Source organism: Neofelis nebulosa, chromosome 5 (genome assembly GCF_028018385.1).
Source record: "Neofelis nebulosa isolate mNeoNeb1 chromosome 5, mNeoNeb1.pri, whole genome shotgun sequence".
NCBI lineage: Eukaryota > Metazoa > Chordata > Mammalia > Carnivora > Felidae > Neofelis > Neofelis nebulosa.
The window spans coordinates 77,321,165-77,349,134 of NC_080786.1; the positions used below are offsets into that span (position 1 = coordinate 77,321,165).

The following is a 27,970-nucleotide window of genomic DNA, read 5'->3' on the forward strand; positions in this document are numbered from 1 at the left end:
GTTTATTTAGATCTTAGCGGTCCCGTGCCACAGGTTCTCAAAAGAGTCAAGTACGCTGTTTGTGAATATGCTTTGTATTATACTTGCCAGATTTGAATCTTATTCGGGGTTGGAGATTGCATACATGTTGAGTCCTAATGGCTTCTTTTAAAAGTAAGCCACATGAATTCAATGTTAGCCCTCACCTGTGTATAATGGCTCACCTGTCCCACAGGATTTTCCTTTCTAAGTTGAATGATTTAAAGGTTGAGCCTTGAAATTTCCTGAGGAGAGATATAAGGAGAGTCTGTTAGGACGAATGCCACGTTCGTGTGGGGAACGTGATAAAGAAAACAACTTCTCTTCCTTTGTGTATCGGTGTCCATAGTTCTCCACTCTGTGAGAGCTGCTGTGCTCAGGAGAAAAGCACGAGCTACCTACCATGTGCATGGGTGTCACACATGTTCAAACAGTCTTCTTTTTTCACAATAATCCTCTGTATTTCTTTGAATAAAAATTAGCTGTTGTCATCTAGAACGTTTTCCAGCAGGGGTTCAGACTCTCTCTTATTATTGTCTTGTGCTCCGCTGAGCCGGCAGCCAAAGTGTGTAGGGTCTGGCCAAGATCAGGGCAGCAGAGGCCTGGGCAGTGTGTGAATTTACCTCACTTAGGTCGGTTTATGATGCCTTTAGCACTACTTGCAGGAAGCTGGGCTCTTGCTTAGGACAAAATTGAGCCATCAGAGCAAGATCTTGGTTAGTTAAAGCCTATCAAGAAGCTTTTTTCTTTCTCCTGCTTGTAGTTGTGGGGGTTGAAAGTTTTCATCCTATTTTCTTGGCTAGCGAAGCTAACCCGTGCAGTCTTCAAGTAGGTTCGTTGTGTTGTATGTGTTTCTGATTGTGCCACATTTAGCCCTTTTCAGAAAAAAATTTTTTTAATGTTTATTTATTTTTGAGAGAGGGAGAGACTGAGTGTGAGTGGCAGGGAGGACAGAGAGAGACACACACAGAATCCAAAGCAGACTCCAGGCCCCAAGCTGCCAGCACAGAGCCCGACACGGGGCTCAAACCCACAGACTGTGAGGTCATGACCTGAGCCAAAGTCGGAAGCTTAACCGACTGAGCTACCCAGGTGCTCCTTACGTTTAGCCCTTTTCAAAAGTTATAAAGTGCTTCTGAAACCATTCTGACTAGAATTCCTGTTCCTAGTAGTAAACTTTCTTTCAGTTTGGTTTCTTGATATGAGAGCTGAGAGAAGGAATTCTCACTTTGCTTTTTTTTTTCTTTCCAAAAAAATATTTTCTGTGTGGGTCACATACTTCATGTCATGGTTAGGGTTTTTATACAACATAAAGACTGTGTTTGTGTAGTACCTTTAACGTACACCTTTATAATATTGTTTATCCACGGGAATATTTGTAAGAAGTCAAAGGAGTTTGTGTGTGATGAAATTTTATGCCTTTTTCTCCCTTTTTTTTTTTTTTTTTTTTGTAATTTTAGGAGATTCCTCAACAGTTAAATGGGAGTGATTGTGGAATGTTTACTTGTAAATATGCAGATTATATCTCTAGGGACAAACCTATCACATTTACTCAGGTGAGTGAAGATCCCTCCTCACCTACTTACTTGTTTCTAAACCAGATAAACTTAGAGCATGTTACCAGTGCCTGGGTCACATTAAGGTCTTAATAACGGTGGCTGTGCCACTGTTGTTATTGCCGTAACCCTTGGCCATGGCCCTGCTCTTGCTGGTATCAGGGTTTGTCACTGCCACTGCTCTTATGTTTAGTCTTTGGTGACCAGTGAGACAATTTGCATATGTCTGGACTCTGGAGCTCTCTAATTCCTGAGTATTACTGATATTTCTAGCCAAAGGAGGAGGCATGTAAGATTTTTACCTCTGGAAAATCAGGCCTCGAGAGAATTTAAGCCACAGGTGTAAGCTGTGACTACAAATACTGCTTTTCCCTTCTGTGCTGGTTCTTTGGGGTTCTCCATTTGGGCGGGGATTATTAGAGTGTGTTGGGAACTCTTGAGAATTAATTTGTAATAGCGGATTCGCGACCTTTGTGTAACTGAAGACAACCCCCTGTAAGACACATCTTTCCTAAAGAGACCTCATTTTGATAAATGTTGTCTACCAGACTGTACTTACTGAATAGGACTAATAACCCTATTTCATGCTTCTAGGGCTCCCATGCTGAATTAAGACAACTCTAGTCTAAAATAAAGGCACTTATTAATTGGTTAGTTTTAGTAGTTTTACTAAGAATAAATGTGTAATTTTTTACTACAGGTTTCGAGCTATTTAAAATAACTTACGCATCCATGTGTTAAGATGTGTTAGGCCCCTCCAGGTAGGAAAGCCCTAGTTTATAATAAAGTGGTGTATTCATCTTATTATAATGAGACATCAGGAGTACCTCAAGGGTGTGAACTTCTGATTTCACTAAAAAGAGGACTAGTCGAATTACAGGTGATTTGGATTTGTCTTGCGTGCTGCTGCTTTTGAAAATTGGCTCCTGCAGTGATGATCTTAAAGCAGAATATTAAGGCATTCTGTTCTTTGATGCTTCTGAATACAAGGAGTTATTTGCTCTCTGAACCTGCTGACGTGAGGTCTGAAGGGCTGAAGTTGCCATTTGAACAGAATTGACAGTGTACAACATTTGGTAGAACAGAAAATTTTTAATGTTTTTTCCTTTATTTAAATAAAGTTCATGTTGTTTCTCAAAAAAGCAGAAGATACTCATTTTAGAATGTTCTGAAAATGTACGTAAGTAGAAAAGTTTGGTATTATGCCACCACTTGGGTGTTTCCATTTTGGCACATGTTTTTGTGTTATGAGGTAGTTGTTGGAGTCTATGTGTAATTCTGTATCCTGCTCAGATTTTCCTTAGCATGTACAGATGCTTATGATACATGCAATATAATAACATTATAGCCTCATTTTTTTTGGCTTTGTAAGTCTGAGCCATGACATGAGACAGTCAAGGCTATAGAAAGGACATGGGTTATTTACTTGATTACACTTGCAGGTTGACGCTGTGCACGGTAATGTGTAACATACGTGTCGTTTGTGGGTCCTCTGCAGCACCAGATGCCTCTCTTCCGGAAGAAGATGGTGTGGGAAATCCTTCATCAGCAGTTGCTGTGAGAATGCCCCGCCCGGTCCCTCTAGCTGCTGGTGGTTCTTTCACGGAGGACGGATGTTTCCATATACCTCATGCATCGTGGGTTCAACAGTCCCCGCATCGCCCCTGCTGGCTCACAGGTACTGGGCCGTAGGACGCGCACGCAGGCCTCTCCCTGCACCCTGGGCCCGCCTTGGTGCGTGGACCCTGTGTGTGAGCCTGTGCCTGCTCAGAGCCCTGGACTATTCAACCCACACAAGAACAAACGCTAATTAATACTTTTTTTTTTAAGATTTTTTTTTTCCCTATGAATGTGGGAAATGCGGGATTTATTCTATGATTTGTTTTTTGTGTGTTTGTTCACGTGTGTTCATTCGCTCACTCATTTACAAACATAATGGCAGTGGCTGTTTGCTGCTGCTCCACAGTTAACTCTGAATTACCTGTTTGAACTATTTATTTTTGAAAGGAATGTTAATCAAGCTCCACTCCCAGCTGAAGATCAGGAGGGGAATCAGTGGGGGGAGGAAGGAAGTGTCAATTAACTTCCCGAAGGCTGGAGCAGAAACTGCCAACTTGAAGCTGGAGCTCTCGTTCTTGAGGCTTGGAAGTGCCGGAGAGGAGAAACGCCTTCTCCTTGGGTAGGGCTCTCATTGCCTTTCAGAGGACGTCGGACACTACGGCCTTGGCCTGGGGGCGTGGAAAAGTGGAACGGTGGCCTAGGAACTCTGGCGATCCAGGAGTCTTCAGAAGAGTGGTGGTCATCCTAAAGAGACTGCTCTTTCTGGGAATGAGCTGACTTGGCTACTCTTGAAACTGGATTTGAAGTAACTATAAACCCTAAAGCTTAATTTTCATCCCAGATCTGGTTGAGTATAAACCTCAGAATTGTAAGGGCTGGCCTGGGCTGTTTATTTCAAGAGATACTATTCAATGTAAAAGCTATTTTTCCTCAAAGTTTGTTTTTTTTTCTATATATAAAGCCGAAATTAAGTTTTGTACTCATTAGGATTTACATCCCCCCCCATTCCACCCCCACGGAAATTTGGAAGAAAATTTAGTACTTGGCTGTGAGGCTGCCAGTTATACAATAATCTATTTTGCATATGAAAGTTTGTATTTAACTTTTTTGTTCATTAAAAACTTTACAGTGGTTACGCATTTTTAATTTCAGAAAGTTTAGAGTTGGTCAGAACATATTTTGCAAGATCTAGTGCCTAGTGTTGCTTTTTCCGATGTAATAAAGGTTGTCTGGCAGAACCTGAAAAGGATATGCTGAGATGATTTCTAACCCTTCCCTTACTTAAACCTCCCACACTTGCCCTGGTGCACAAAAGCAAGGGGGTGTAAAACCGGGAATATTGGCCACGTGTTCGCGAATCCACGTGTCTGCCATCCGGAGGGCGTGGCCGCTGGTGGCGGAGGCAGGGTCCGGTAGCGGGTTTCCCTTGAGGGGAAGTCTTGGTATGGGACCTGGGGCTGCACTGAACTTGATGTGCCGACTTGACAGGCACACCAGAGGCCGTGTGCACGATGGTGATGAAAAGAGTGAGCTGCTGGTGCCTCAAGCTTAGGCTGCACAGAGCCCTTTCCTGAGGCTGCTGGAGCTGTACCGGTGAGTCTTGGGATCTGGCGGCTGACACAGCCAAAAAGCCGAGAGATTGACTGGGTCAGCCTTATACTAAAAACCTGGTGCCCGCTTGGCTGTCTTAGGTTTCACCTGAGAATTGAGCACCTTTGTTAAGATCCGTTCTGTGTTGGGTACATCCTGTGAGGAGTGGCGGTTTGTATTCTGTCCCGGTGACTGATGCAGTCGTGTTACACGAGTATCCCAGGGGCTTCTTCGAGCAGCTTTCACTGAGCTTTCCACTGATGTGTACTCTTCAGGATGGCTCTTAATAATCTCCCAGGACATCATGAAATCAGGAAGAGCAGAGCGTTAAGCTAGAGAATAGCATTCTAGTTTACCCTGAGTTCCTGGATTTAATAGGAGATCCTACAGGCCGTGCTTCTCTAGGCACTGACCTCTCTTGGTGCAGAGAAACCTGTTGGTAATAGAATTTTTATATCTAGACAGCTTATGAGAAAAGCAGTCAGGTGATAAAATCAACAGCTGATCTTACTGGTAGCAAATTATCAACATAAAGCCAGTGAGATGTATATATTTTAAACTGCAGTAGTTTGGGGATCTGAAAAAAAGGTAGAATGGACCACCGTTCGTTTTTAGTAGGCAGTCTCTCCTAAAGATTTGTAAAGATGGGAAACACACACACACATACACACACACACACACACACACAAACCATTGGTAAGCGTCTTTCATGTTTGAGCTTATACCAGAGCTGGGATGTGGTGGGAGGGACACAGAGCTGGGGCATTTGGAAGATGTTCTGGAGACCCCCATAGTCTACCTCAGTTGCCTAAGACTGTTAGAACTTCTGATCCTTTCCTCTCCTGAAATCCTAAGCACAACTTGGGGAGTGCACGTCGAGTGGTGGATGTTTGCACTGTAAGGAGTTGCTGGGTGCTGGGACCGTGGTGTGGGTGTAAGAGAATGTGTCCCTAGAGATCTATTGAACCTCAGATACAAATAAATAAGATCAATTTAAGTCTGTGATAACCTTAGTACTATAGTTAAGCTACATAGTTTAAATTGGCTTTTGTGAACTAATTGGAAACCTGATCTCTAGTTACTTTGAGGAAAAACTCTAAGCACCTAATATTCAAACACACTTTTGGTACTTGTTTGTAAGTCTGGGATCTAGCTGGCTATACTGCTTTGATAACTTCTTTTTCTTTTAATTCACCTAACATATACAAGGAAATGTTTGGGTGTATTGAAATAGGTATTGATTTTATCTATTTACCAATAGATGAATAGGTATTTTATCAAATCAGTAGGTGTTGATTTTAACTTATTTACCAATAAATTCATGTCTTTAGTTCAGTGGCTTTCAATTTTTTTTAAGGCAAAAATTTTTTTGGCATTTTTTATTGTGACCAGTACACAGTGTGTGTGTGTGTGTGTGATTATATATATATATATATATATATATATATATATATTTATGTGATTTTATATATATATATATATTTATGTGATTTTATATATATATATATATATATATATATATATATATATATTTTACGTGATTTTATGTGGACACAAAAGTTTCACAAAGACATTACCCTTACTAAACTTTTGAGTTTTATTTCAGTTTTTAAAAAAGTGTAGTTTGTGACCACCAAGCTGATTTCTCAACACCTGGTAGAAATCCAGTTTAAAAAACATGGCTCTAAATCACCTGATGGCAGGATGCAAATTATATTTAAAACTATAAAGCTTGAGACCACAAAAATATAATAAGTTTGGGACTATTTTGAGATGAATCAATCTAAGTCTAGGAAAAATGGGCCAGAAGCTTTTAGATTCTCAATGTAAGTATGTAAATAGTCCTTTTTCTTCAGGTTTGTATGTTGGCATTTCCTAAAATACGTTAAATACAAGTCCTATTACTACTATGTAGGATGTAAAAGAAGAGGTTCTGTGGCCCAAAGAATGTGTGTGACCCATGTCTTTTCCTCCTGGAATGCCTAGCAAACAACAGATTAATGTCTTAACCTCACATTTCTGAAAACTTGGACATTGAACCCTTCTTTGTGTGACACCTGTGGAACTGTTCTACGGAACACATTTTGGAAAGTGCCAGGAGAAGTAATATAAAGTTCTTAGAACTTTCAACAATACATTGGCAAGGGAAGCACTGTCTCCCCCACCCCCCACTGCCTCTTTAGGGCGTATGGTGATCATAAAGTCTGTAGCCACACTTTTATTTTTCTTTAATTGTATCATTAATAGGTGTTCATAGTAGAAAAATGAAATGCTGATAAAAGGTAAAGAATAAGAATTCTGCAAACTCACCATTCAGAGTTAATAACTGAATATTAACATTTTGGTATATATCCTGGCCTTTGGTATATTGCCCCTTCTGATATGTGTAAATGTGTGAGTTGTACATGTTCACACGTATATTTTATTAACAAATAATGGAATCATACTCTATATGGCTATATAACCCCTTTTCTACTTAATTTATCTTGAACATATTTTCAGGTCAATAAATATTGACATCATTTAGTTGCTGCATAGTGTTCTAGAATATGGCTATAACATAATTTACTTTATCCAGTATTGTTGCACCATCTGGCACCATGTGTGGGTTATTCTCTTAGGAGAAATTCCTAATTAAAATTTTGGAGTTAAGGTTAGGTGTATTTTAAAAAGTCACCTGTTGGTGTTTTGACTTATTTCTGCTTGCACAAGATGATGATCTGTGTCTCCACTGATTTTTTTTTTTTTTAAGTTTATTTTGAAAGAGCGAGCAGGGCAAGGGCGGAGAGAGAGGGAGAGAGAGAGAATTGCAAGCAGGCTTCACATTGTCAGCACAGAGCCCAAAATAGGGCTCGATCCCACAAACCATGAGATCATGACCTGAGCTGAAATCAAGAATCAAAGGCTTAACGGACTGAGTCACCCAGTTGCCCCTCCACTGATTTAAGTCTTGTAATATTTTTCATGTGTAGATCTTCTGGATAAGTTCATTCTGAGACATTTACTGTCTAATTTTAGTGGACAATTTTATGTTTTTTCCAACTACTTTACAAAAAACTTTTTACTACCGGAATCCTAGGACCTACACAGTCATCACCCCCTTTTCAGCAATTATTAAAATATGACTAATCTTGATTTACTTTTTCATAGGGGAGGGAAGAGTCTGGAGTATTTTAAAGCAAAACCCTAACATCTCATTCTACCTAACCACTTAAGGATGTCTCCCTAATAATTAAAAAAAACAAAAACAAAAAACTGTGTCATTTTCACATCTAACAAAATAAGGATTTGCTAATATCATCTAATAGTTCATATTCAAATTTTTCTGATCCTTTAACAAATGTTTTATTATGTTCTTCTAATGAGGATATACAGTGGGCTGAATGGTGTTCCCCCAAATGATAGGCCCATATCCTAATCCTTGGAACCTGTGAATATTACCTTCTGTGTCAAAAGATGACTAAGTTAAAGGACTTGAGAAAAGGAATTTATCTTGGATTATCTGGGTGGGTCCCAAGTGCAATCAGAGGGCTTATAAGAGATTGAGTTTTTTGTTTTTTGAATGTTTATTTTTGAGAGAGAGAACACAAGCAGGGGAGGAGCAGAGAGAGGGAGACAGAATCTGAAGCAGGCTCCAGGCTCCGAGCTGTCAGCAAAGAGCCTGACGCGGGGCTCGAACTCACAAGAGATCATGACCTGAGCCGAAGTCAGATGCTTAACCAATTAAACCACCCAGGCACCGCAAGAGACTGAGTTTTGAGACAGAAGAAGAGGAGGTATTAAAATGGGCCTAGGCAGTGTTTATATTTTATGCCCACTTTTGTGGAAAAAATTCTGTTTATACATCTCTGAAACAAAATCTGGAAAAAGATACCAAGTGTTAATAATGGTGGTCTGGATAGGCTGTTAGTTTCTACTTTGTAAACCTGTTTTTGGAGTTTAAGGGGAAAAAAAGAGGCAATAAGACTACAGAAGCCTCTAGAGACTGAGGTGATGCTACCACAAGCCAAGGAAGCCTGGAGCCATCAAAGCTGGAAGAGCCTTCCACAGAACAATGCCCTGCTGACACCTAGCTTTTGGACTTCTGGCCCCAGAACTGTGAGAGAATAAATTTGGGGTAGTTACAGTGGTATCAGAAATCTAATGAAGGTTCCAGATAAGATGTATACATTGTCTTTGATTATGATAGCTCTTGAGACTCTTATTCAGCAATAGTCTCCCTCCTTGTACTATTATTTGAGAAACTGGGTTTTCCTGTGGAAGATTCCACATTCCAGATTTGGCTTATAGCTGCTTGGTAGTGTTTGACAATTTCCTCCAAGCACTTGTATTTCATATAAACTGGTTAAGTTTAATCTAGAGGCCTGATTGGATTCAGGTTGAATTGGATAAGGACACTTCATTAGTGTCCTGTTGTACTGAATCTTGTGGCACAAAATGTCTGGTGTTTAGCGGTGCTAAGATTGTGAGCTGTGAGGTCAGGCTGTAAGGGTTCCTATCCGTCTTTCTCGTCTTGGTTTTAAATTTAATTGCCGACCCATTATTTCTTTCTTTCCTTTTTTTTTTTTTTTTTTTTTTTTTGGGACAGAGAGAGACAGAGCATGAACGGGGGAGGGGCAGAGAGAGAGGGAGACACAGAATCGGAAACAGGCTCCAGGCTCCGAGCCATCAGCCCAGAGCCTGACGCGGGGCTCGAACTCACGGACCGCGAGATTGTGACCTGGCTGAAGTCGGACGCTTAACCGACTGCGCCACCCAGGCGCCCCAGACCCATTATTTCTTGAAGAGGCCCAAAATAGTACTTTACAAATTCTATCATTGCCTCTGTGTTCACCGAATTCTTGAATTCTTCTGTAAAAGAAACATTAACTATTTGGTTACCCTGAGATGCATTTCATACAGGAAAGAATGTATGTTTTGACTCATTATTACTCTTTGATGTTCAAATTGCCTTATTTTAGGTTTCCGTGTCCTTGTGACAGAATCCCACAAGTCTGATTGTGATGGCTTTCTTGCTTAACTGGTATGATAAAGGCTCATCTTACACATCTCCTGCTCCAGACCTGGAATTGGCCATTTATTGAAGTATTTCTTTTAGTGAGAAATGTTAGAGACCAGAATTTGGGCACTATTAATGCTGATTACTACTGGGTTAACTTGTGTTTCTAGGCCTTTACTTTTTCTTCAAAGGGAAAAAGTGTTCTACTGATTTCCAATTCCAAGGTAAGAGTATCAGATTTTTCTTGATTTTATATTGTAATCTTGAAAATCTTGGTTGCTAACAACATCAACATAATTGTTTTACCCCGTAGTATACTTAAATAATTTCAAAATATCAATACCAGCATAACAACTAACTAGGCCACTAAATACAGCTTAAGATTTCTTTGCAATTCTTTTATTTTTAGGCCATGTCTCACTAGAGATTCACAGTGAAAATACCCTCTTAAAATCACTTACTTTTTCTCCCAGTAATTATGCCATCAACTTGATACACAGTTGGATTAATTCGTTCTTCGTGTTGAGAGATTGCTTTTTGCTTTGTTTTTTTAATTATGTAAAACAAACATTAGTCCAAGAGCAAAACTATATAAGATACATTCACAGTTTACTTGCCTCACCTGTTCACTTTCCTTGTCGAGATAACTCGTTAGCTTTCTTTTCTTTTCTTTCAACGTTTTTTTTTTTTTTTTTTTTTTTTTTTTATTATTTTTGGGACAGAGAGAGACAGAGCATGAACGGGGGAGGGGCAGAGAGAGAGGGAGACACAGAATCGGAAACAGGCTCCAGGCTCCGAGCCATCAGCCCAGAGCCTGACGCGGGGCTCGAACTCACGGACCGCGAGATCGTGACCTGGCTGAAGTCGGACGCTTAACCGACTGCGCCACCCAGGCGCCCCAGCTTTCTTTTCTTTAAGTAGGCCTCATGCCCAGCACAGAGCCCAACATGGGGCTTGAACTCATGACCCTGAGATCAAGATCTGAGCTGAGATCAAGAGTCAGATGTTTAATTGAGCCACCCAGGTGCCTTTAGATAACCTGTCATCTCTTAATCTTCGTGTTTTTGAAAATATAGCTAGACATATATGCATTCATAATTCTTTCCTTTTTTACACTAGTAAAAATACCATGTTAAAAATACTTATGCTTGGGGTGGTTAAGTGTCCAATTCTTGATTTTGGCTCACAGTTCCCATGAGTTTGAGCCCCACAGCAGGCTCTGCGCTGACAGCACGGATCCTGCTTGGGATTCTCTCTCCCCTACCTCTCTCTGCCCTTCCCCTGCTAGCACGGTCTCTCACTCTCTCTCAAAACCAATAAAACATTAAAAAATAACCACATGATTGATTTTTCAAAAAACTTCTATTTTACAAAATAAGTTACCCCTCATTCTTCAGTTTTTTTATAGCTTCATAATAACCCATTGTTTCAGGAGGCTGTGCCTCATTACCAGTCCCCTCATGATGGATGTTTAGGCTATCAATCTTTTTTTGGTACAAATAATGCTGCAGTGCAGGTGCCTTGTGCCTGTCACTTTCTGTTTTCGCTGACCTCTCTTTGGGATAGATTCCTAGAAGTGGAATTGCTGGGTCAAATACCTAGCATATGTAATTTGCCAAATTTCCCTTCTCAGGGATAGGTAGCATCGTGTGTGTCACCTCATAGTCTTATCTACAAAGCCTCAAATATTTACTATTTACAGAAAAGGGTTGCCAACCCCCTTATTGCAATCCTTAAGGTCTGGCCAGCCAGCAGAGAGCCCATGGGGGGAGGTCGTGGAGGTAGTTTTCAATGGGCCAGGGTAGCAGTGGCCCAGATCTCGTGCTCAGTCATGTGTCCACACAGTCTGCCAGGGAAGGGTGACTAGGAGACAGTGGGGTTGGGTGCCTACAAAGAGGAAACCATGGATTTTGGTTCTGCAGCCAGCACCTTGTCACAGTTATCAATTTTGTCCTGTTTATGACACTTTGATGCCCCCCAACACACACACCCTTTCCTCATATATATATATTTCATACATTTTTGGTCTTTGTTAACGTAAGTTTTGGGATTTTATTATTACTGTATTTTGCTGCCTCTTCAAGGGTAATGTTGATACTGAAATTGTTTTAAACTTAGTTATAATTGTAGATTTGCAACAATTTAAGCATTTCTAGTTTAATTGGTTTCGATGCTTTTAGTCTTTTTTAAACATGGGTTTTATTTGGCTTTAGTTGGAAACCTTTTCACATATTTTTAAAGACATAGGAATATTATCTGAGCCCCTGCAAACAGAACTTTTTTGAAGTTTTCACACTTGAAAGATGACTGGGTATTCAAATTCTCGAGTCACGGCCCTTTTTCTTCTGAAAACGTGCTTTCTGGCACTCTGTAGTGGAGCAGAGAGAGCTGAAACTAGCTTCATTTTTGCTTGTTATTTTGTTTTGTAAATCATTCTTTTGGGGTCTGTATCCTATTAGAATTTTAGTACTATCCAAAAATATATGCCAGAATCTATCTAGGTCCAAATCTCTTTGTCTGGTTGTATAAAGATACTGCTTTGTTGCTATAACAAAGATCATAAAATAGCAGTGGCTTAAAAACCAGTTTTCTCTCTCAGGTACCGATTTGAGCCTAAGCCCTCCAGTCTGATGTAGCAGCATCATAATGTCAAGAGCTTTCCTTCACACTTGGCTGCCACTTTGCATTTTAAGGTGGCCTTTCCTACTCCATCCCTGCTCTCACCTCCACATCTGCATTCCGCCCCACGGGAAGTGGAAAGTGGTGGGTACATCCTGGAGATGGCAGGTATGCATTGTTTTTCTCTTTTAAGAAAGTGGTTCCATGAAAACCAGACCATGGCATGCATTGAAGGTTGTACGTATAAGCTATAAGGAACCACTATAGTTCTGTAGAGCTTATAATTATTGTCAGTTTCCCTTTGCTTTTTGTTTAGTTGGTTTTCTGTTTTTGGTGCTCTTTTCATCATTTTTGATATTTAACCGATTGAGCCACCCAGGCACCCGATCATTTTGTTCAATATTTAACAAGAAACCATGAGAAGAAACATTGATGGCTGGTAACCAGTAGGCTTTTTTTTTTTTTTTTTTTTTAATGTTTATTTTTGAGAGAGAGAAAGAGAGACAGAGTGTGATGGGGAGGAGCAGAGAGAGAAGGAGACACCGAATCCGAAGCAGGCTCCAGGCTCTGAACTGTCAGCCGAGCCTGATGCAGAGCTCAAACTCAAGGTGAGATCATGACCTGGGCCGAAGTTGGATGCTTGACCGACTCAGGCACCCAGGCGCCCCACCAGAAGCCATTGTTTACTTGGAAGGACTTTGTTATGCTTAAACTTTTAAAGTTTATTTATTTTGAGAGAGGGAGAGAGAGTGTGTGTGTAAGAGGGGGAGGGACAGAGAGCAGGAGAGAGAGAGAGAGAGAGAGAGAGAGAGAGAGAGAGAGAATCTGAAGCAGGCTCCACACTGGCAGCACAGAGCCCAACACAGGGCTCAACCCATGAACCATAAGATCATGACCTCTGAGCTGAAACCAAGAGTTGGATACTTAACGAACTGAGCCACCCAGGTGCCCCTAAACTTTTATTTTATATATAAGGAGACAGGTCTCCAAGGTTATACCGCTAGAGTACAGGCAAGCAGGGAGAAAATTTCTGGGCCTGAGCTTTCTCTGATGAAGCAGTGAGACCCCAGTAAAGGGAGCTATGGTAGGAGAGTCCCAGTCCCCCCCCTTCAGGACAGCCCTTGGTGACGCTGAGCTCTGCTCTGTCCCGCTCCCTCCACAGCCTCTTGCTGTTTCTTGAGCAAGGCCTCCCATGCCTACCACCAGTTATGTAGCACTTGAAGGTGGATGATGCAGGGGCCGGTTGTATTTCTCCACAAGATGGTGTTGAAGAGCTGAGAGAAAGCAAGTCCTAGAGATGAGGCCTGGAGGAGCTGGGAGAAGGGAGGACCAGGCAGTTGTCTGCAGACAGTAGGAAGGTTGTTTTCAGGAAGGCAGAGCAGGCACTGTGTGTGGGTGGTTGCTGGGAGAGATTTCTGATCATGGAAGGAAGAGCCGTGAGGGGCCGAGCGAGGGCAGACCTGCCTGCCGCCCCCTCCCCCATGGTGCCTTCAGCTATTAGAGAGATTTGAGGATTTTCTATGACTCATGTTCTACATTAGTCAAGAGGACTGAGTGATCTCTAAGGTCCTTTGCCATAACTACTGTTCTGTGAATCCAGGGTTAAAGGATAGGTTTTACTGACTTCACAGAGGGTGACTGGAAGCAGTTTCGTAACTATGGGAGAAGCAGGGACATTCATGAGTCATAGAAGTCACTGAATCTTTCATATCGGAAACTGTTGAAATTACAGATAAACTGATAGGGATCAGACTGTTTAGTTTTTCATTCATAGTTTGATCACTAGAGGTTATTGGGGACAAATGAATATATTCTTCACTTTATGGTCAGCTGTATCTGAGATGAGAGGCAGTGCCCTAAAATGGAAACAAACCAAGTGCCTGGGGATGTATCACTGAATCACTGCTTTTACAAAAGACTACAGAGGGTACTGAGATCAAGGTAGAATATAATTTTGTTCTACGAGGTATCCTGCTCTTGCCTGCTGTTTCTGAGAGAGAAGAGTTATTAAGAGCAATCCCGGCTTCTAGAAAGACAGTGACTCTGTGGCTGATGGGAGCTAGAACAGAAAATTAACCTGCATCTGGGGAAAGTTTTAAATTCCGATTCAGCAGCACCTTAAGGGGAATGTAGAAAGGAAATAAAAGGCAGCAGTGACAACTGACTGGGGGATATGCTAATAGTGTTACTAGACGCGTGTGCTTAGCAGGCCAAAGAAACCTCCGGAGGCTTTAAGACAGACATCTGGATGCGCATACACCAGGCTAGGCTAGTCTCTAAAAATATACACTGTGGGCTTCTTTCATTAATTGTTAGCCTGGGCCCACCGCTGTTGCCCGCATCTTTCCCCAGAGGTGTAGGAATAAGATGAGGCCCAATTCTTTTTCATACTCTTCGCGTCCTCATCCCACCAGTCAGTGCTGAGTCACTGAGTCGCTCACATCCTCACTTGGTGCCAGGTTATTCCCTTAGAAGTCCGTGTTTTCTCCCCTCCTCACCTCTTGTCAGGATGCCTTCCTTCTGTCCTAGGCTAATCACTTCCTTTGATTCTTTGTCAAAACCCCTCCAAACTTTTCTTTGGGTTCTTCTTTTCCTGTTTTTAAGCTCCCCCTCCATGCCGGACCCCTCTGCTAATTTGCAACCAATCTCTGTCATCCTTTTCCAGAGCTCCATGCTGGAGGAAACAAGAACACCTAGAAGCCTAGTTAGAGGGAAATGTAACCAGGGCAGAAGGGATGTTCAAGGCTACTCACCCAGTCTAGGGACATGCTAGTACCTTCAAAACCACTATGGGTCATGGGTTTTAAAGAGGTTCGATTCAAGGCAATGGAGTGGGGGGAGTGCTTTTCGAGTGCAGGCTAATGAAGAAACCCCTCTGTTATTGACTAAGTCTCCATTTAACAACTGTCCTTTATTTTGCATAAAATCATGCAATTAGGACTTTCTGGGATGTCAGGACGTCTTGTCAAGACAGGAAGTCTGGGATTCAAAGAAATGGATACAAAGTTTGCAACAGTCTGAGCTCACGCCCATTTGGCGAGCATTTACTTCATCAGGGTCCAGTACATACCAGCAAAGCTGTTATTTACAGGAAGGTGGGACAGCATTTCATCCAGCACTGGGGTTCTCAGAAAATGGGTTGTGGGGAGAACATTTTTGCTTAGGAACCAGGCCAACTGTCTCCTTCCTCTCCATGTGACCTCCCCTTCATTTCTGTAACCCCAGGACAACTTCTGGGTGCTTTGTACTGGGGCAGGGCAGGCATCACCTCAGGACTCCTTTCCCTGTCTTTCTCTCACGTGTTCGGGGACGATTGTGCAAACGGGCAGTTTAGGAACTAGAGTTAAAACTCAGATTGTGCCACCTGCAATTTTAAAGGCCAAGGAATGCAACCAGAGAAGTAGAGCTAAGAGTGCATTTTGGAGGTTCCTGTGTCTTCTCTCACCCTGATTTCTCATCTTGATGGAATGGTTACCAGGCCCATGGTCCTATATTTAAAGCCCTTTAAATGTGCTGTTTCTCTGTTCATCTAAGAAAGACCCCTCAACCCAGGGCACAGCTTTCAGAAATAACCCTGTGGCTTCTCTCGCACCGTCAACCTGTGGTTGATTTCTCCCTCTGAGAGGGCAATGGGCTGGAGTCTGAAATGGAGGAGGAGGGATGGTGGAGCCACAGGAATGGACAGTCTGTTCCTGCCTGTATGCGTGCCAGCCATAGCAGGGAGAGGATCAGCTGGCATCGTTGTGCCAGAAACTTTAAAAGTACAAACAGCATCACAGAAATTGGAATTCTGAGACAGTGGGGGATGGGGACAGGACATCAGTGAGGAACAAATTTTAAGTGATTCGAGAGCCCTCGAAGTTTGTTGCAAGGGGGATGTGGCTATTCTGCAGTCCCATCAGCTCCCCTCCACCTGTCCTTGCTGTGTGCTCTGATCACCCCCAAAAGCCTGACTGACCCCCACTGGCAGTCAAGTTTCACCGCAATTCCTAAGATTGCTTGGACTGCTAGCATCCATTTCTAGTAGACCCCACAGGTCTAGGAACGAAGGCTCATAAATGAAGCAGGGACGTTCCCTCCAACCTTTTCACAATACGTTCATGTGTCCAGTACAGCGCACCCCCCGCCCTCCAATCCAACGTTACACCTGCCTGTCTGATCTCCTGGAATATTTACAACTTAGGCTTCCGGGGAGGGATGACTACCTCTTCCCTTGAATTGTCAGCCATTTTATGCTCTTGCACTCCCCCACATAAAAATCAACTCCGTGCTGGCCAGGTTTACAGTTCCCTGAAGCTAGGGGCTGGCCTTACCTACCTTGACACGCAGCCAGTCCGTCCCTCCAGTTCCATGGCTGTCAACCTCTAGCATACACAGGAATCACCCAGAGGGCTTGCTGAAGCAGACTGAGGGGCCCCTCCGAATTCCTGATTCAAGGTGGACCCCAAGAATCTGCATTTCCAGCAAGTTCCCAGGTGATACTGATGTTGCCAGTTGGGGGCCACACTTTAAGCACCACTGACTCAGTTTAGCTTCTTCCAGAAAGTGTCCTGGAGAAGCCTGCCTCCTCAGTATGGCTGCCCATTCCCCTAAGTCCTTCAGAGCTGGAATTCTGCTGACACTTCGGGACAGGCAATGCTTAGTAAAATAAGAGACCAAGACACCAGGATCTTGTTAGCTGGATATATTTTTTTTTTGTTTGTTTGTTTTTGTTTTTTGTTTTTGTCACAGAACACTGTTTGCAGTAGAGGAAACTGGCATTGCAGTCTGGTGGTAAAATGGCTTGTTCACATAAACCAGTACATGTTCATCCTTTAGCGCAAAAAGCCCTAATGGCGCGTACCCTATTGAAATTCAGGACATCTCCAATATTTTCTCTCTCTGTTTTTCTTTGTCATCTTTTTTTTTTGTTTTTTTGTTTTTTAATAAACATTTTCAAGGTTTGTCCAAAAGAAGGCCATATAGGTTCTTGGCTAGCGGAAGACAATTCAGAACAGCTGTTGCACACTTGGACTGTCACCTTCTCCAGGCTGGCAGTTGATATCTTATTTTTTTTCCAACTCATTTTTATTAAAAAAATAAAAAAATGCTCCAACTATCAGTTTTACAAAATCTCTAAGGGAAACACAAGAGCAAGGTGCTGAGGTAAAAAACACCTGAGGTAGCTTTTTTTGTGTGTTTTTCTCGTTTAAAAAAATCTGTAAATTTAACGCCCTGGGCCAACGACCTCGTGTAAATTGCTATTTTCCTCCATTTTTTTTTTTTTTTTTAAAGAAAGAAATCATTTCGCTGAATATTGATGGCTTATACACCAAAATGTAAAAAGACAAAATACATTCTTTCTTTGTGGAATTTTTCTTTGTTTGGTTGGTTGGTTTGATGGGTTCCTGTTTTCTTCTTCCAAAATGCTAGGACAAGTACCATTGACTCTTGTTCTTTTGAGTAACCAAGTGTAAGTTGAGGCTGGTTTGTGTGTTTCGCTTTTGTTCCTTTTGTGTGATGTGATACTCAGAGCACTGCTTTGCCTGGGGGGGTGCGTAGATACTGGGAATTGAGAAAGAGGGATGAGGGAATTAAAAAGAATGGGGATGGAAAAGAAGGGGAGGGAGAGAAGGTAGGGGAGAGATAAACAGAGAGAGACAGAGAATTATATAGCAGTATGCAAAAAACCAGTTTAAAACCTGTGAAGCAAAGAGAAATGGGTGTGTGAGCTAGACAGGGATGAAGAGAGACAGAGTTTCCTCTTCAGAGAGACGGTATCCCTTCTGTTGACATACACAGGTGGTCCAGAACTGCTGTGAGTGTCCTTCCGAGATTCCCCTCGGGTGAATTTGTGTGGGTGGTCTCGAAGCTCCTTACTAAACCATTAGACCTCCCAAAGAACGACTTGATTCTTTAAAGTCTAGAAAAGCCTGCTTTCTCTTTAAAAAGAAAAAAAAAATTAATAATTGATTAAAACTTGGAGTTAGTTGAGTTATTTGATATATTATTTCTAAAATATATTAACGCTGCAGGCACCCTGTGTAACCCACAGGCCACATATCTTAACATCTTTTCCCTTCTAATATGTACACACATGTACAGAGACAATTTCCACAAAAAGAAAAGGGTGTGAATTTTGCTTTGCTTTGAACACGTTCACCTATGTTAGTTCAACTAAAAGGGATAGCGTTGTAGGAGGTAAGGAGAGATCCGAGTGGATGGTGCAGTGGATGGCTGGGAAGCCTGCAGAGGCCCTGGGGGAGGCAGGAGGCCGGGCAGGGACCCGGTCTGACCTCCCACCATCCTCCTGGCCCCTGGGATTCTCAGGGCCTCTGCAGAGTCCCCGGTGCCTCCGCAGACTTCTCATTCCTCAGGATGGTCTTTGGTTTGCTCCCGAGCTGGCTGGCTGTGTTTGGTCTCATTCTGTCAGGTGTTGGAAGGGCTACATTCATCCGTTGTTTTGCTGGTGCCTGTGGGAGCCTCACTTGCTGCGCTGTGAGGCGACTCCCTGAGGATATTTCTGCTCCTGCTGCTTCACCTGTTGTACAATTTCCCTGATCTTGCGCTGTGCAGTCTGCAGCAAGGGAGAGGAGGGGACAGGGGAGAAAAAGGAACCCGGTTCTGAGGACAAGCAGTGGGGGTCGGGGGGTGGGAGGGTGGGGTTGGGACTTGGGGAAAGGAAGTGGGAAGCTCAGAAAACTGTTGTCTACCCACTGAGGCCCTCACTCCGGGGGCTTTTTCTGCCTAAAGTGGCGGGGTTCCCCCCACCCCTACTTCAAGGCAGCTGGGTGTGGAATAAGGAGATGGGAGCCCAGAAGCTTCCAAATGGCTGATGGACAGATAAGCCAAGCAGCAGAGCCAGGGAACCAGTGAGGAGGGGGCCTCATGGAGGTCAGACAGCAATCCCCCTCCCACTATACACATGGCAGCTTTAACCCTTCCTTCCCCCCCACCCCCACCTTTCTGGAGTCACTAGGAAGAACACGAGTGTGATGCTGGGAAAGACGGACAAGAAACGGGATGAGGAAGAAGTGAGAAACTGGCCCAGACACTCTATCCTGCACTAGAGAAAACATGTGAGCCCAAACCTGACCCCTCACCCCACCCCAGCACTCCAGTACAGGGAGAACCCTGAGGCTGCACGCCTGTGAGAACCTGGCAGTTAACACACATTCCCAGGGCACCTGAGGAGCTGGGACACAACGGCAGAAGAGGGAGGTATGGCCGGGGCTCTGGCTGGAGGAAGGGGCACGGGAGAGCAGCTGTGTGCAAGTGCCTTGCCCACACAGGTCCCCTGGCATGGCTTTGGGAGAGCAAGTGGAGTGCTCAGACAAGGCTTTAGTGTAAGCTTCGACCGCCCTCACTGGTTTAGGGCAAGGACTGGGACTGCTCTATCCCCATACCCAAACAACAAAAAACATCAAAAAGAGGGGCGCCTAGGTGGCTCAGTCAATTAAGCATCTGACTCTTACTTTCAGCTCAAGGTCATGATCTCTTGGTTCTTGAGTTCAAGCCCTTTGTTGGGCTCTGCGCCAATGGTGTGGAGCCTGCTTGGGATTCCCTCTCTCTGCCCCTCCGCGCCCCGCCCCCACACACATGGATTCTCTCTCTCTCTCAATAAATAAATGTATGTTATGTATATAATATGTATGTATATAAATGTATGTATATAAAGGCGTCAAAAATAGCCAGGAGTACATGATGCCAGTGAACCAGGAGGTCACTGGTCCTTCTGAATGAAACAGAAGTGGCCCTGTGCTCTGACGGGGCAGGTCATGGTGAGATGGAGAAGGACAGCAGAGAAATGAAGGTCTCCAGCAATGAGCATGTTTAACTCTTAACAGTGGAATTCTGGCACTCAAAGCCTGACTGGGGCACCCTGAGGCAGGGTCCTTGCCTGGTATGTAGTTCCCGCCAGGGGAACGTGGTGACTGAGGCCTGAGGAGATGGCAGAGGAAGGGGAGACCTCATGCTTTAGCATTTCAGGGGGCTTGAGATGTGCTTGGCTTGACTTCAAAGTGCTAGCCTCTTCCTCAAGCTCCCCTAGCATGCCTGGGGGAGAGCAGGGCTGAGAAGGTGTGGAACAATTTCCCCTGCCCTGTAGAGCCAGGTAGAGGTTCCATCTGTCGTGGGGTGTGTGTGCAGGGCACGGCCAACCCAACAGGCCACCAGTAGCTCAGAACTGAAAAGAGACCGGCACGAGACACCAGACCCTCACAGCACAGGTACCTGGCTAGCAAAGAAGTGCCCGATAATTCTGACGATCACTTCCTCATTTTCATCCGGCGTTTGGTCACGAGGCACGATGACTTCTGCACTGGTTAAGTTCTGCAGTTCGTTCACCTGTGAAGGGAGAAAAGTGGGGTCAGGAGGCAGTGGGAGAGGGGCGTGCTGGAGGGCAAGGCAGCTAGAGGCTATTCTCCTTTCCTTCAGTCTAGAACATGTCTGGGGGCTTCCCAGTCCCTGATCACATGGGATCAATGGGAGGCCCAGGGAGGGTCCAGCCTCCGACTGCCTGGAGCTCCTTTTGGGGCTGAATTCTTATTCTGGAGTCTCCACAGTGTGGTTCCTGCACACGCTCGCAGTGACCCAGGCTCTCCCAGCACCAAGGAAGGAAAATCACCAAAGTAAAGTTTCCTTTCTAATCAGACCTTGCTCTGATGCTTGCTCTTCATTTTCATCCCTGCCTCCGAGTCCTACTTATGCTGCTTCAGCCGCTGGATTGTTACCTTTTCTCCCTGCCACTCCAGTTCCGTGCCGGTCACCTGCGGGAAGTGGCCAGCCCGTGCTGCTCTCCCTCACCTGCAGCCCACCTCCTGCACTCCGGTGCTCCTCCTCACCAGCCTCAACAAGCCAACACTGCCCGGGGTTCACCCCAGGCCCTGGCAGGGTGCTGAACACACAGGTGGGGTCTGCAAGGCCCGGTGGACAGCTCACAGTCTCTGGGGGGCAGTGTTGGCTTGATGAACAGAATTCACTGACAGGTTCTAAAACGACCAAATAGGAGATCAAAGGGCTCAGGAGTCTAATCCCCCATGGGCCATTTGCTCTCTCTTGCCTAGGGCATCCCAAGCGGCCTAGAGCTGGTGTGTGCCCTCTGATACTGGTCACATTCCTGGATGTGGGGAGTAATCTGCAAACCATTCAACTTTCTTCTTTTGTATAAAGGTGACTCACTGTATGTAGAACTTAGCTTTGAGTCCTTAGTAAGAATTTCTGTGTAAAGAAAATAGCAGGCGTGTGCACGTGCACACACATACAACTCTAGAGATCCCTCAAATTCCTGCCACTCAACACTGTCACCTTGCTAGTGTGCATAGGCTCATATCCCCTATGCACGTAAGGGGGATGTCATATCCCCACCATGTAAGTCATGTTCCAGATCACTTCTGTGTCTGACAGAACTATCTGCTCATTCCTACAGGCTTCAGAATTGATCCTCTGGCACTTTTCAAATTACTTTGTGTTGCTGCCACCTTCATGTTGAAAACCTTCATTGCTTTTTGTTTTTTGTTTTAAAGTATTTCCTTTTTTTACCCACCACGCGGTTGCTAACCTAGCTCCCTTGTAACAGGTGGGCAGGTTTGGGAAAGAGCCAGAAGACAGAATCTGCAGGATGGAAAGTTTGAAAAGTGAGGGAAGAGTGTAGGACTCCAGACCCTGCAGGCCTCTGAATGTGAATTTAGAGAAGATGACAGTCTGCTAAGTAGGTATACACTGGGTAGAGCTCTATTCCCTAGTGTTTTCCTGCTGTTCTGTGTGGGTTTAAAGGGGGCAGGAGGCAGCTGCCTCCTCTTCAGGGAGGACCTTCACTTCCCAGCATGTAGCTGAGATGTCCTATTTCTAGGCACAGAACCCTGGTGTTTTTGGTGGCCTGGCCCAGTACCACGGATTCGGGGCCCTCGGCTCTGGAAGAATGTCCTTCCAGAGCCAGTGGGGGTCTCAAGGAAATCGGGTCAGGCCGGGGCAGGGAATGGGCCCAGGAGATGAAGCCAGCTCAGAGCAAACTTACGGTTTTGCCGCCCTTGCCGATCACCCGGCCAGCTGTAGAAGAGGGCACTCTGATGTGCGCTTCCAGCTTCACCTCTTCTTTGGGGTTAAAGAAGTTTTCTTCCTTCAGTTTCCCAAAGATCCGCCCCTGGGCCTGAGAGAGCAAGGCGTGACCGCTTCGCCGTGCTGCTGCCAGAACCGGCCGGGGAGCCCAGGCCTGCACACCCCCAGCCCCGAATTCACTGGGGCCACCACGGGGGAGCTGCGTACCCTGCTTCCCTCCTTCAGAGACCTGGCTGTTCCTGCCACACTCAAGGAACATACCTGACCGCTGCCTCTTGGAAGCTTGTGTGTGGGGCCGAGGGTGGTGGTGATGGGGCAGAACTAGGTCTTAGTTCCCTTATCTACAGCACCTACAAACGCCTGGCTGAATGAACCTGTCCAGGGGACTCTTAACTTCCTCCCATCATGGTATGTTTAGACCCCGGGTTACAAAAGGATGGAGGCGAGGTAGGTGGTGACTGGGGATGCTTTCTGATGTCTTAACTCCAGCCAGGGAAGTTGAGACGTTACGGTTTAAGACAAAAAAAGGCAAAAAAACTTTAACAATTGAGATATAATTCTTACAGCTTAAAATTCATCATTTTGAAGTATACAGTCCAGGAGTTTTCTGTGTATTCACTACATTAAGCAGCCAGTACCACTATTCAGGACATCTCCATCCCAGTCCCCCGGAGCAAAACTCCATACCTAGCAGGCAGTCCCCATTCGTCCCTTCCCCAACCCCTACTTTCTGTCTCTGGATTTACCTTTGCTGGACATTTCATATAAAGGGACTCTCATAATATGCGGCCTTTTGTGTCTGTCTTCTTTCACTTCATGCAGTGTTTTCTAGGTTTATCCATGCTGTAGCATGCATCAGAATTTTGCTCCTTTTTATGGCTGACTAATTTCCTACTGAGTGCATAGATCACATTTTGTTTATCCACTCATGAGCTGAAGGGCTATTATTCTTAAATGTTTTCACATGTGTTAATGTTTTCTCAAATTTTCAGTATTTTTAATGATAAGGACTATACTTTTATAAATATGTTTCTTTTAGAAAACTCAATTTATAATTTTCCCAGGGGAGAAAAAAGGGCAAAAACAAAATGCATCTGACCAAACTCCCAACAAGCTACTGGTCTTTCCCCTTACACCCTATGGTTATGTCCCCACAGCTTGAAGGGTATAAAATACTAAAGGAGTCTGAGACACTTATCCTCAAAACTGTGGCTAAGGGGTCAGAGATAGCCCAGAGGAGTGTCATTTGAACTAGGCACTGACAATCTACATTTCCATGAGAGAGAAGGGAAGGAGTGCTCCAGGAAGCAGAGCTCCAGGGAACAACCTGGAGGTAGGCAAGACAGCATGAGTCTGAGACTAGTGAGCAGCAGCAGGAAGAAAAATCGAGGCTGGGCCTCTCAAAGAAGTCTTGAACATGCCTCTGAGATGGCCGCCACCTGCTAAAGGCCCTTAGCTACTGCAGGGCTGAGGTGGCCCCTGGCACTGACCTTGAACTGGGCTTCAGGTGGGCCGGTGATGATGACCATTCTTTCGCTGACATCTGGGCCTTCTGCCGGGGCAATCTGCAGTTTACAAGGCAAGAGGAAAATGCTGCTGCCGGGCTGTGGTCCCCAGTCCCCCCTCACATACTAGCAAGGGATTACGGTGTGGTTTCTGCCTTTGCAACTGCTGCTTTCACTCTGGGTCTTAGGAAGATACCACCATAGTGCCCAGTATCAAATTTGGGTCTTTGACCATCCAGGCAGACTGGGAAGCAGTGCAAGGAGTTCCTGCCCGTCCCTGCCCCGAGCACCTGCAATGACTGGCCTCCTTTTACCGAGCCAAGGGAGTCAAGAGCTCTAGGAGGAAGAAGGAGGTGTAGGCTCAGCCAGCCCAACCCAGGGCCCCGAGGGGGTAAGGGCTAAGTCCACAGAGGCATTACTGTGGAGCCAACTTGCAGGAAAGGCACCCCTGGTTCTAGTTCTCAGCTCACAGAGGTAATTGGCTGCAAGGGAGAGTTGAGCTAGAGCATGAGTGGCCAGGACCAGCTCCTCCACGGCACAGGAACCAAGTGTGACAGCACCAGAGCAAGGATGAGGTCACCCTGGTCCCAGTGTCTGCTCTGCAAATCCCTCCCCTCCCCGGCCTCCATGTCCTCATCTGTGAAATTTGGAGGTGAAATCTGGCAAGCTCAATGCTGCCTTCTATTTGTGAGTCTATCTGCTCTATTTGTGATTCTGAGTTCTCTTGTAACACAACTCAATGACAGACCAAGCAAGCATGGTTTTTTTTGTTGTTGTCGTTAGACTCATTTTATATTCTTTTCTGCATACCCTGCCTTATTCTGAAAATCATTAAGGTAGCTTTGAAAATGAAAACAGTGTAGCAAAACCAAAGTTAATTTAAAATGAGTTAAGGGTACACCATTTAGGAATGAGTCAAGCGTGAGGTTAGTACAACTGTCTGACATTCACCAGCCAAGACCAGCAGTCCAAGAGCTACTCGTGTGCTCCTGCAGCTTTGGAATGACATTCCACCGGCAAACTCCCTCGAGAGCACCAGGAAGGAGAACCCTGTTTTATCACTGAAACAAACAGGACCCGGAGGGGAGGTGACTGCCGAGATCCCAGGGTGAGCACGGGCTGGAGTAAGGCTCAGGAGATTTGTGTGGCATTCTGAAGCCTGCCAGATGCTCTGCAGGGCAGAGTGATGGGAGCCCAGCTGTTGTCTGTGACCCAGGCATCTTGGGGTGTTATCTTCCCGACCTCACCTCAACCCAGCCCCTGCCAGCACTCAGCTCCCACATATAAGTGTACAGCTCTCTCCCTGCCCTGGGAGCATCTCCCTGTGCCTGTAGCTGTGGTCCCTGAAGACAGGCAAAGCAGGAATGGAGGGTTCTTTAGAGTGAGATTATCCATTTTGCTTTAGAGAAAATGCTTTCTTCAGTCCTGTTGAAAATAACAAAGCCAGGTCTGATTTTTAAAAGTAGAAAGCTTGTCTCACCAATACTTGGCTTCTGTGGTTTTCTCTCCTTTACTGCTATGGAGACTGGCAGGGATCGGGAAAGAAGGCAGCGGCTGGAGAAGCAGGATGTTGTGTGCAGCATAAAGGATGATGGGGTACTGCCGGCCTGCAGAGCCCGTTCTGTTCCCCTGGTCCTGCCCTGCTGTGTCTGCCCATCAGAGGCCATGAGTCAGGTGATACACCACTGCTCAACCTTGCTGGGACATAGAAGGATGGTGGGGACGCCGTGGAGTGGAGCCCAAGGGATTGCCCTCTCTCTTAGTTTCCCGAAGGCCAGCTGGGAGTGACTCTGGTATAGCACTCAGGTTGCTGAGGTGGAAAAAACACTGGACCAGAGATCACATCAGCTGGTCAAATGTCGGCTCTTGTATTCTTTACCTTCATGACCTTCAACACTCAGTGAAACCCTCTGGGCCCTGTTCCTCACGGGCAACAGTAAGTGGGAAGGGAGTGCTCCAGCCAGTCCCAGTGGTGTTCAGCACACTATAGGGCAGCACAACCGATGAGGTCAGGGCCAGTCCTGCCACTTGCGTGTTTTGGCCTGGTCCCTGGGCCTCTCTAAGTCCCACTTTTCCCAGGGAAAAAGAGAGGATTTCATGTCATAATCCCTTGAGCCCTTTTGAGTTGAAATCATCTCATTCTGTCTCCTGCACGGTATCTCAGGCCATATGACTGGACACAGGGAAAGGCCCTTGAGGGCAGCCGGCCCAGTGGTCCTCCACGCTGTACCTGTCCTGCCACGGCTGCCGGCATGTGGGCTGGGGTCTTAGCTGCAACAAGCCTGTTAGAAGCCATGGCCCCCTGTGTGCTGTGCTGCAGTCCGCCCGCACCTCAGGGCTCCCGCCTAGACTCTGCGCTTGGCAGGTAACAGAGCTGAGGCCTGAGACGGGAAATGATTTGCCCAAATAATACTCTTTGATGGTCTCGCTGCAATTCTTGTGCTGTACTACTCAGAATGTTTTGTTTTTGCTTTTTCTCCAGCACACTTGCTGTGGGAGAAATTCCAGCTCTTCTTGTGGAGAAAGCGCAAGCATTCTTTCTCTCCAAGTCATGAGACTTCTCGCTCGGAATTCCGGGTTGTCCCATGGTAGCAAATTATTTTACGTAACAACGGAAACTCTGTTTTCAAAAGAGTTTCATGAGGCTTGGGACGTGCTCAGCATTCTGCCTGTGAGTCAGAGCCGATAGCTGGGCTTGGAGCAGGACCAGGGTCGAATAATCCTTCCCTTTCAGCTTCTCGGGCGCTTCTTCACATGGCGCTCGAAGGGGCAGGATGTGGGTCTGTAACTACACTCACCACCATTTCCATAAATCAAGGGGCCTTCCTTCCTGAGCCGCTCTGTGCAGTCCCAGGACTGCCTGTCCGGCTGTGATACCAGCTTTTGTTTACCTACAATTTTATCACTTTCCAAAGAGTTTTTCATCCCAACTACTTTCTTGAGAATTTGTGAAGCAGAGAGACTAATTAAAGCGTCAAAGCACTGATAACAGCGAAGTGAAAATGATGCTCTGCTCAAGTCCGCTCCCTTTAGGTTGGGGAAAAAACCCTCAGCCTTTTTCTTTCCTCCCTCCCTCCCTTCCTTTTTTTTTTTTTTTTTTTTTTCTTTATCTTCTTAAGAAGAAGACTATGGTAGCCCAAACAGGACTGGGTTGGCTTGTCTGTTACTAGAAATTTTTCTAATTCAGTTGTTAGTTGAGCAAGAAAGGAATGAGAGAGGTAAAGATGAGAGCAGATAGGATTAATCTTGGGGGCCAATTTGCCAGATCCTGTGGGAGTCTGTCCCCAGAAGGAGTCAGCGTTGCTCAGGACTAGCAGAAGGAACAACGCACATGGGGTGGGAAGGTGCTGATGGAAGAAGGCGGGAAACAGGTGGCTGTGGAGAGCAGCTTTACCTTGATGGAGGCCCCAGCGAATCGAGCCAGCTGTTTAATGTGCGCCCCCTTCTTCCCAATGATGGCACCTACAGCCTGGGTCGGGATGAAGAGATTCACAATCTCCTGCTCTGGGTACTGGAAGGGCAGCACAAGACAAGACATCATTCCCACTGGGTTGTTCCATCAGGCACTCAGCAGGTACCTAGCATCTACGATGAGCTGTGTGCTGTGGGAGCCCTAATACCCAAGGAAATGGTCAAAATGGTGCATGGGATGCTCCTGCGGCCTAGGAGCTGCAGGTGTGAGGCCTAAGGAACAAACCTGGGCACAGGGAGCACTACATGACAATCGAAATGGGAACTCCTCTTGAGCAGCTCTGAATTTGCTGGATTCAGAAAGCTGTCTGTTCACAGGCTTTCTGTCATATTCAAATGTGATAGGTACTGCTCGCTCCTGTGTCTTTATCCAAGAAATCAATACTGTTATTAAATATACCTGGCCTGAGGACAGGGTCCTGAGGCACTTTGTTAGAAGAACAGGAAACAACTCTGCACACCTTGTAGCCATGACGGGTATCTTCACCAGAGTGACATCAGGTTCGAAAGAAGATAAGTAAACCTGCCGTGACCATGCCACATGGTGACAGCCGAAAGAGAACAGGGGTCGTCCCCATAGGGGTCTGTGGGAATGACATGACCCCATTTGTTCAAAG

The 27,970-nt window shown here is 45.2% G+C and overlaps 2 protein-coding genes and 1 long non-coding RNA gene across 13 annotated transcripts in view; 2 read left to right on the plus strand and 1 right to left on the minus strand.

Moving 5' to 3' along the window:
* Positions 1-4,380, plus strand: part of SENP2 (SUMO specific peptidase 2) — a 31,765-nt gene extending 27,385 nt beyond the window's left edge. For all 7 annotated transcript variants that reach the window (XM_058730746.1, XM_058730742.1, XM_058730745.1 and 4 more), the window contains 2 exons: positions 1,479-1,574; positions 3,073-4,380. In XM_058730746.1, the coding sequence (XP_058586729.1) occupies positions 1,479-1,574; positions 3,073-3,135 (159 nt within the window). In that variant the 3' untranslated portion in view covers positions 3,136-4,380. The remainder of the gene's footprint in view (positions 1-1,478; positions 1,575-3,072) is intronic.
* A 6,249-nt stretch (positions 4,381-10,629) lies between these two features.
* Positions 10,630-27,277, plus strand: LOC131512286 (uncharacterized). 2 transcript variants are annotated; one of them, XR_009262067.1, is made up of 3 exons: positions 10,630-12,950; positions 21,899-26,247; positions 26,365-27,277. It is a non-coding gene; the product is annotated as an uncharacterized LOC131512286 (long non-coding RNA). The 2 variants fall into 2 exon arrangements; XR_009262066.1 differs by lacking the exon at positions 10,630-12,950 and having other exon boundaries at positions 22,467-25,556; positions 26,047-26,247.
* IGF2BP2 (insulin like growth factor 2 mRNA binding protein 2) overlaps positions 17,242-27,970 on the minus strand; it is a 157,186-nt gene continuing 146,457 nt past the window's right edge. For 2 of the 4 annotated variants that reach the window (XM_058730751.1, XM_058730750.1), the window contains 5 exons: positions 27,277-27,393; positions 23,868-23,942; positions 22,337-22,468; positions 20,554-20,667; positions 17,679-18,898 (listed from right to left, as the gene is read on the minus strand). In XM_058730751.1, the coding sequence (XP_058586734.1) occupies positions 18,806-18,898; positions 20,554-20,667; positions 22,337-22,468; positions 23,868-23,942; positions 27,277-27,393 (531 nt within the window). In that variant the 3' untranslated portion in view covers positions 17,679-18,805. Of the gene's footprint in view, positions 18,899-20,553; positions 20,668-22,336; positions 22,469-23,867; positions 23,943-27,276; positions 27,394-27,970 lie in introns of all 4 variants that reach the window. The other 2 variants (XM_058730753.1, XM_058730752.1) reach the window with 2 other exon arrangements.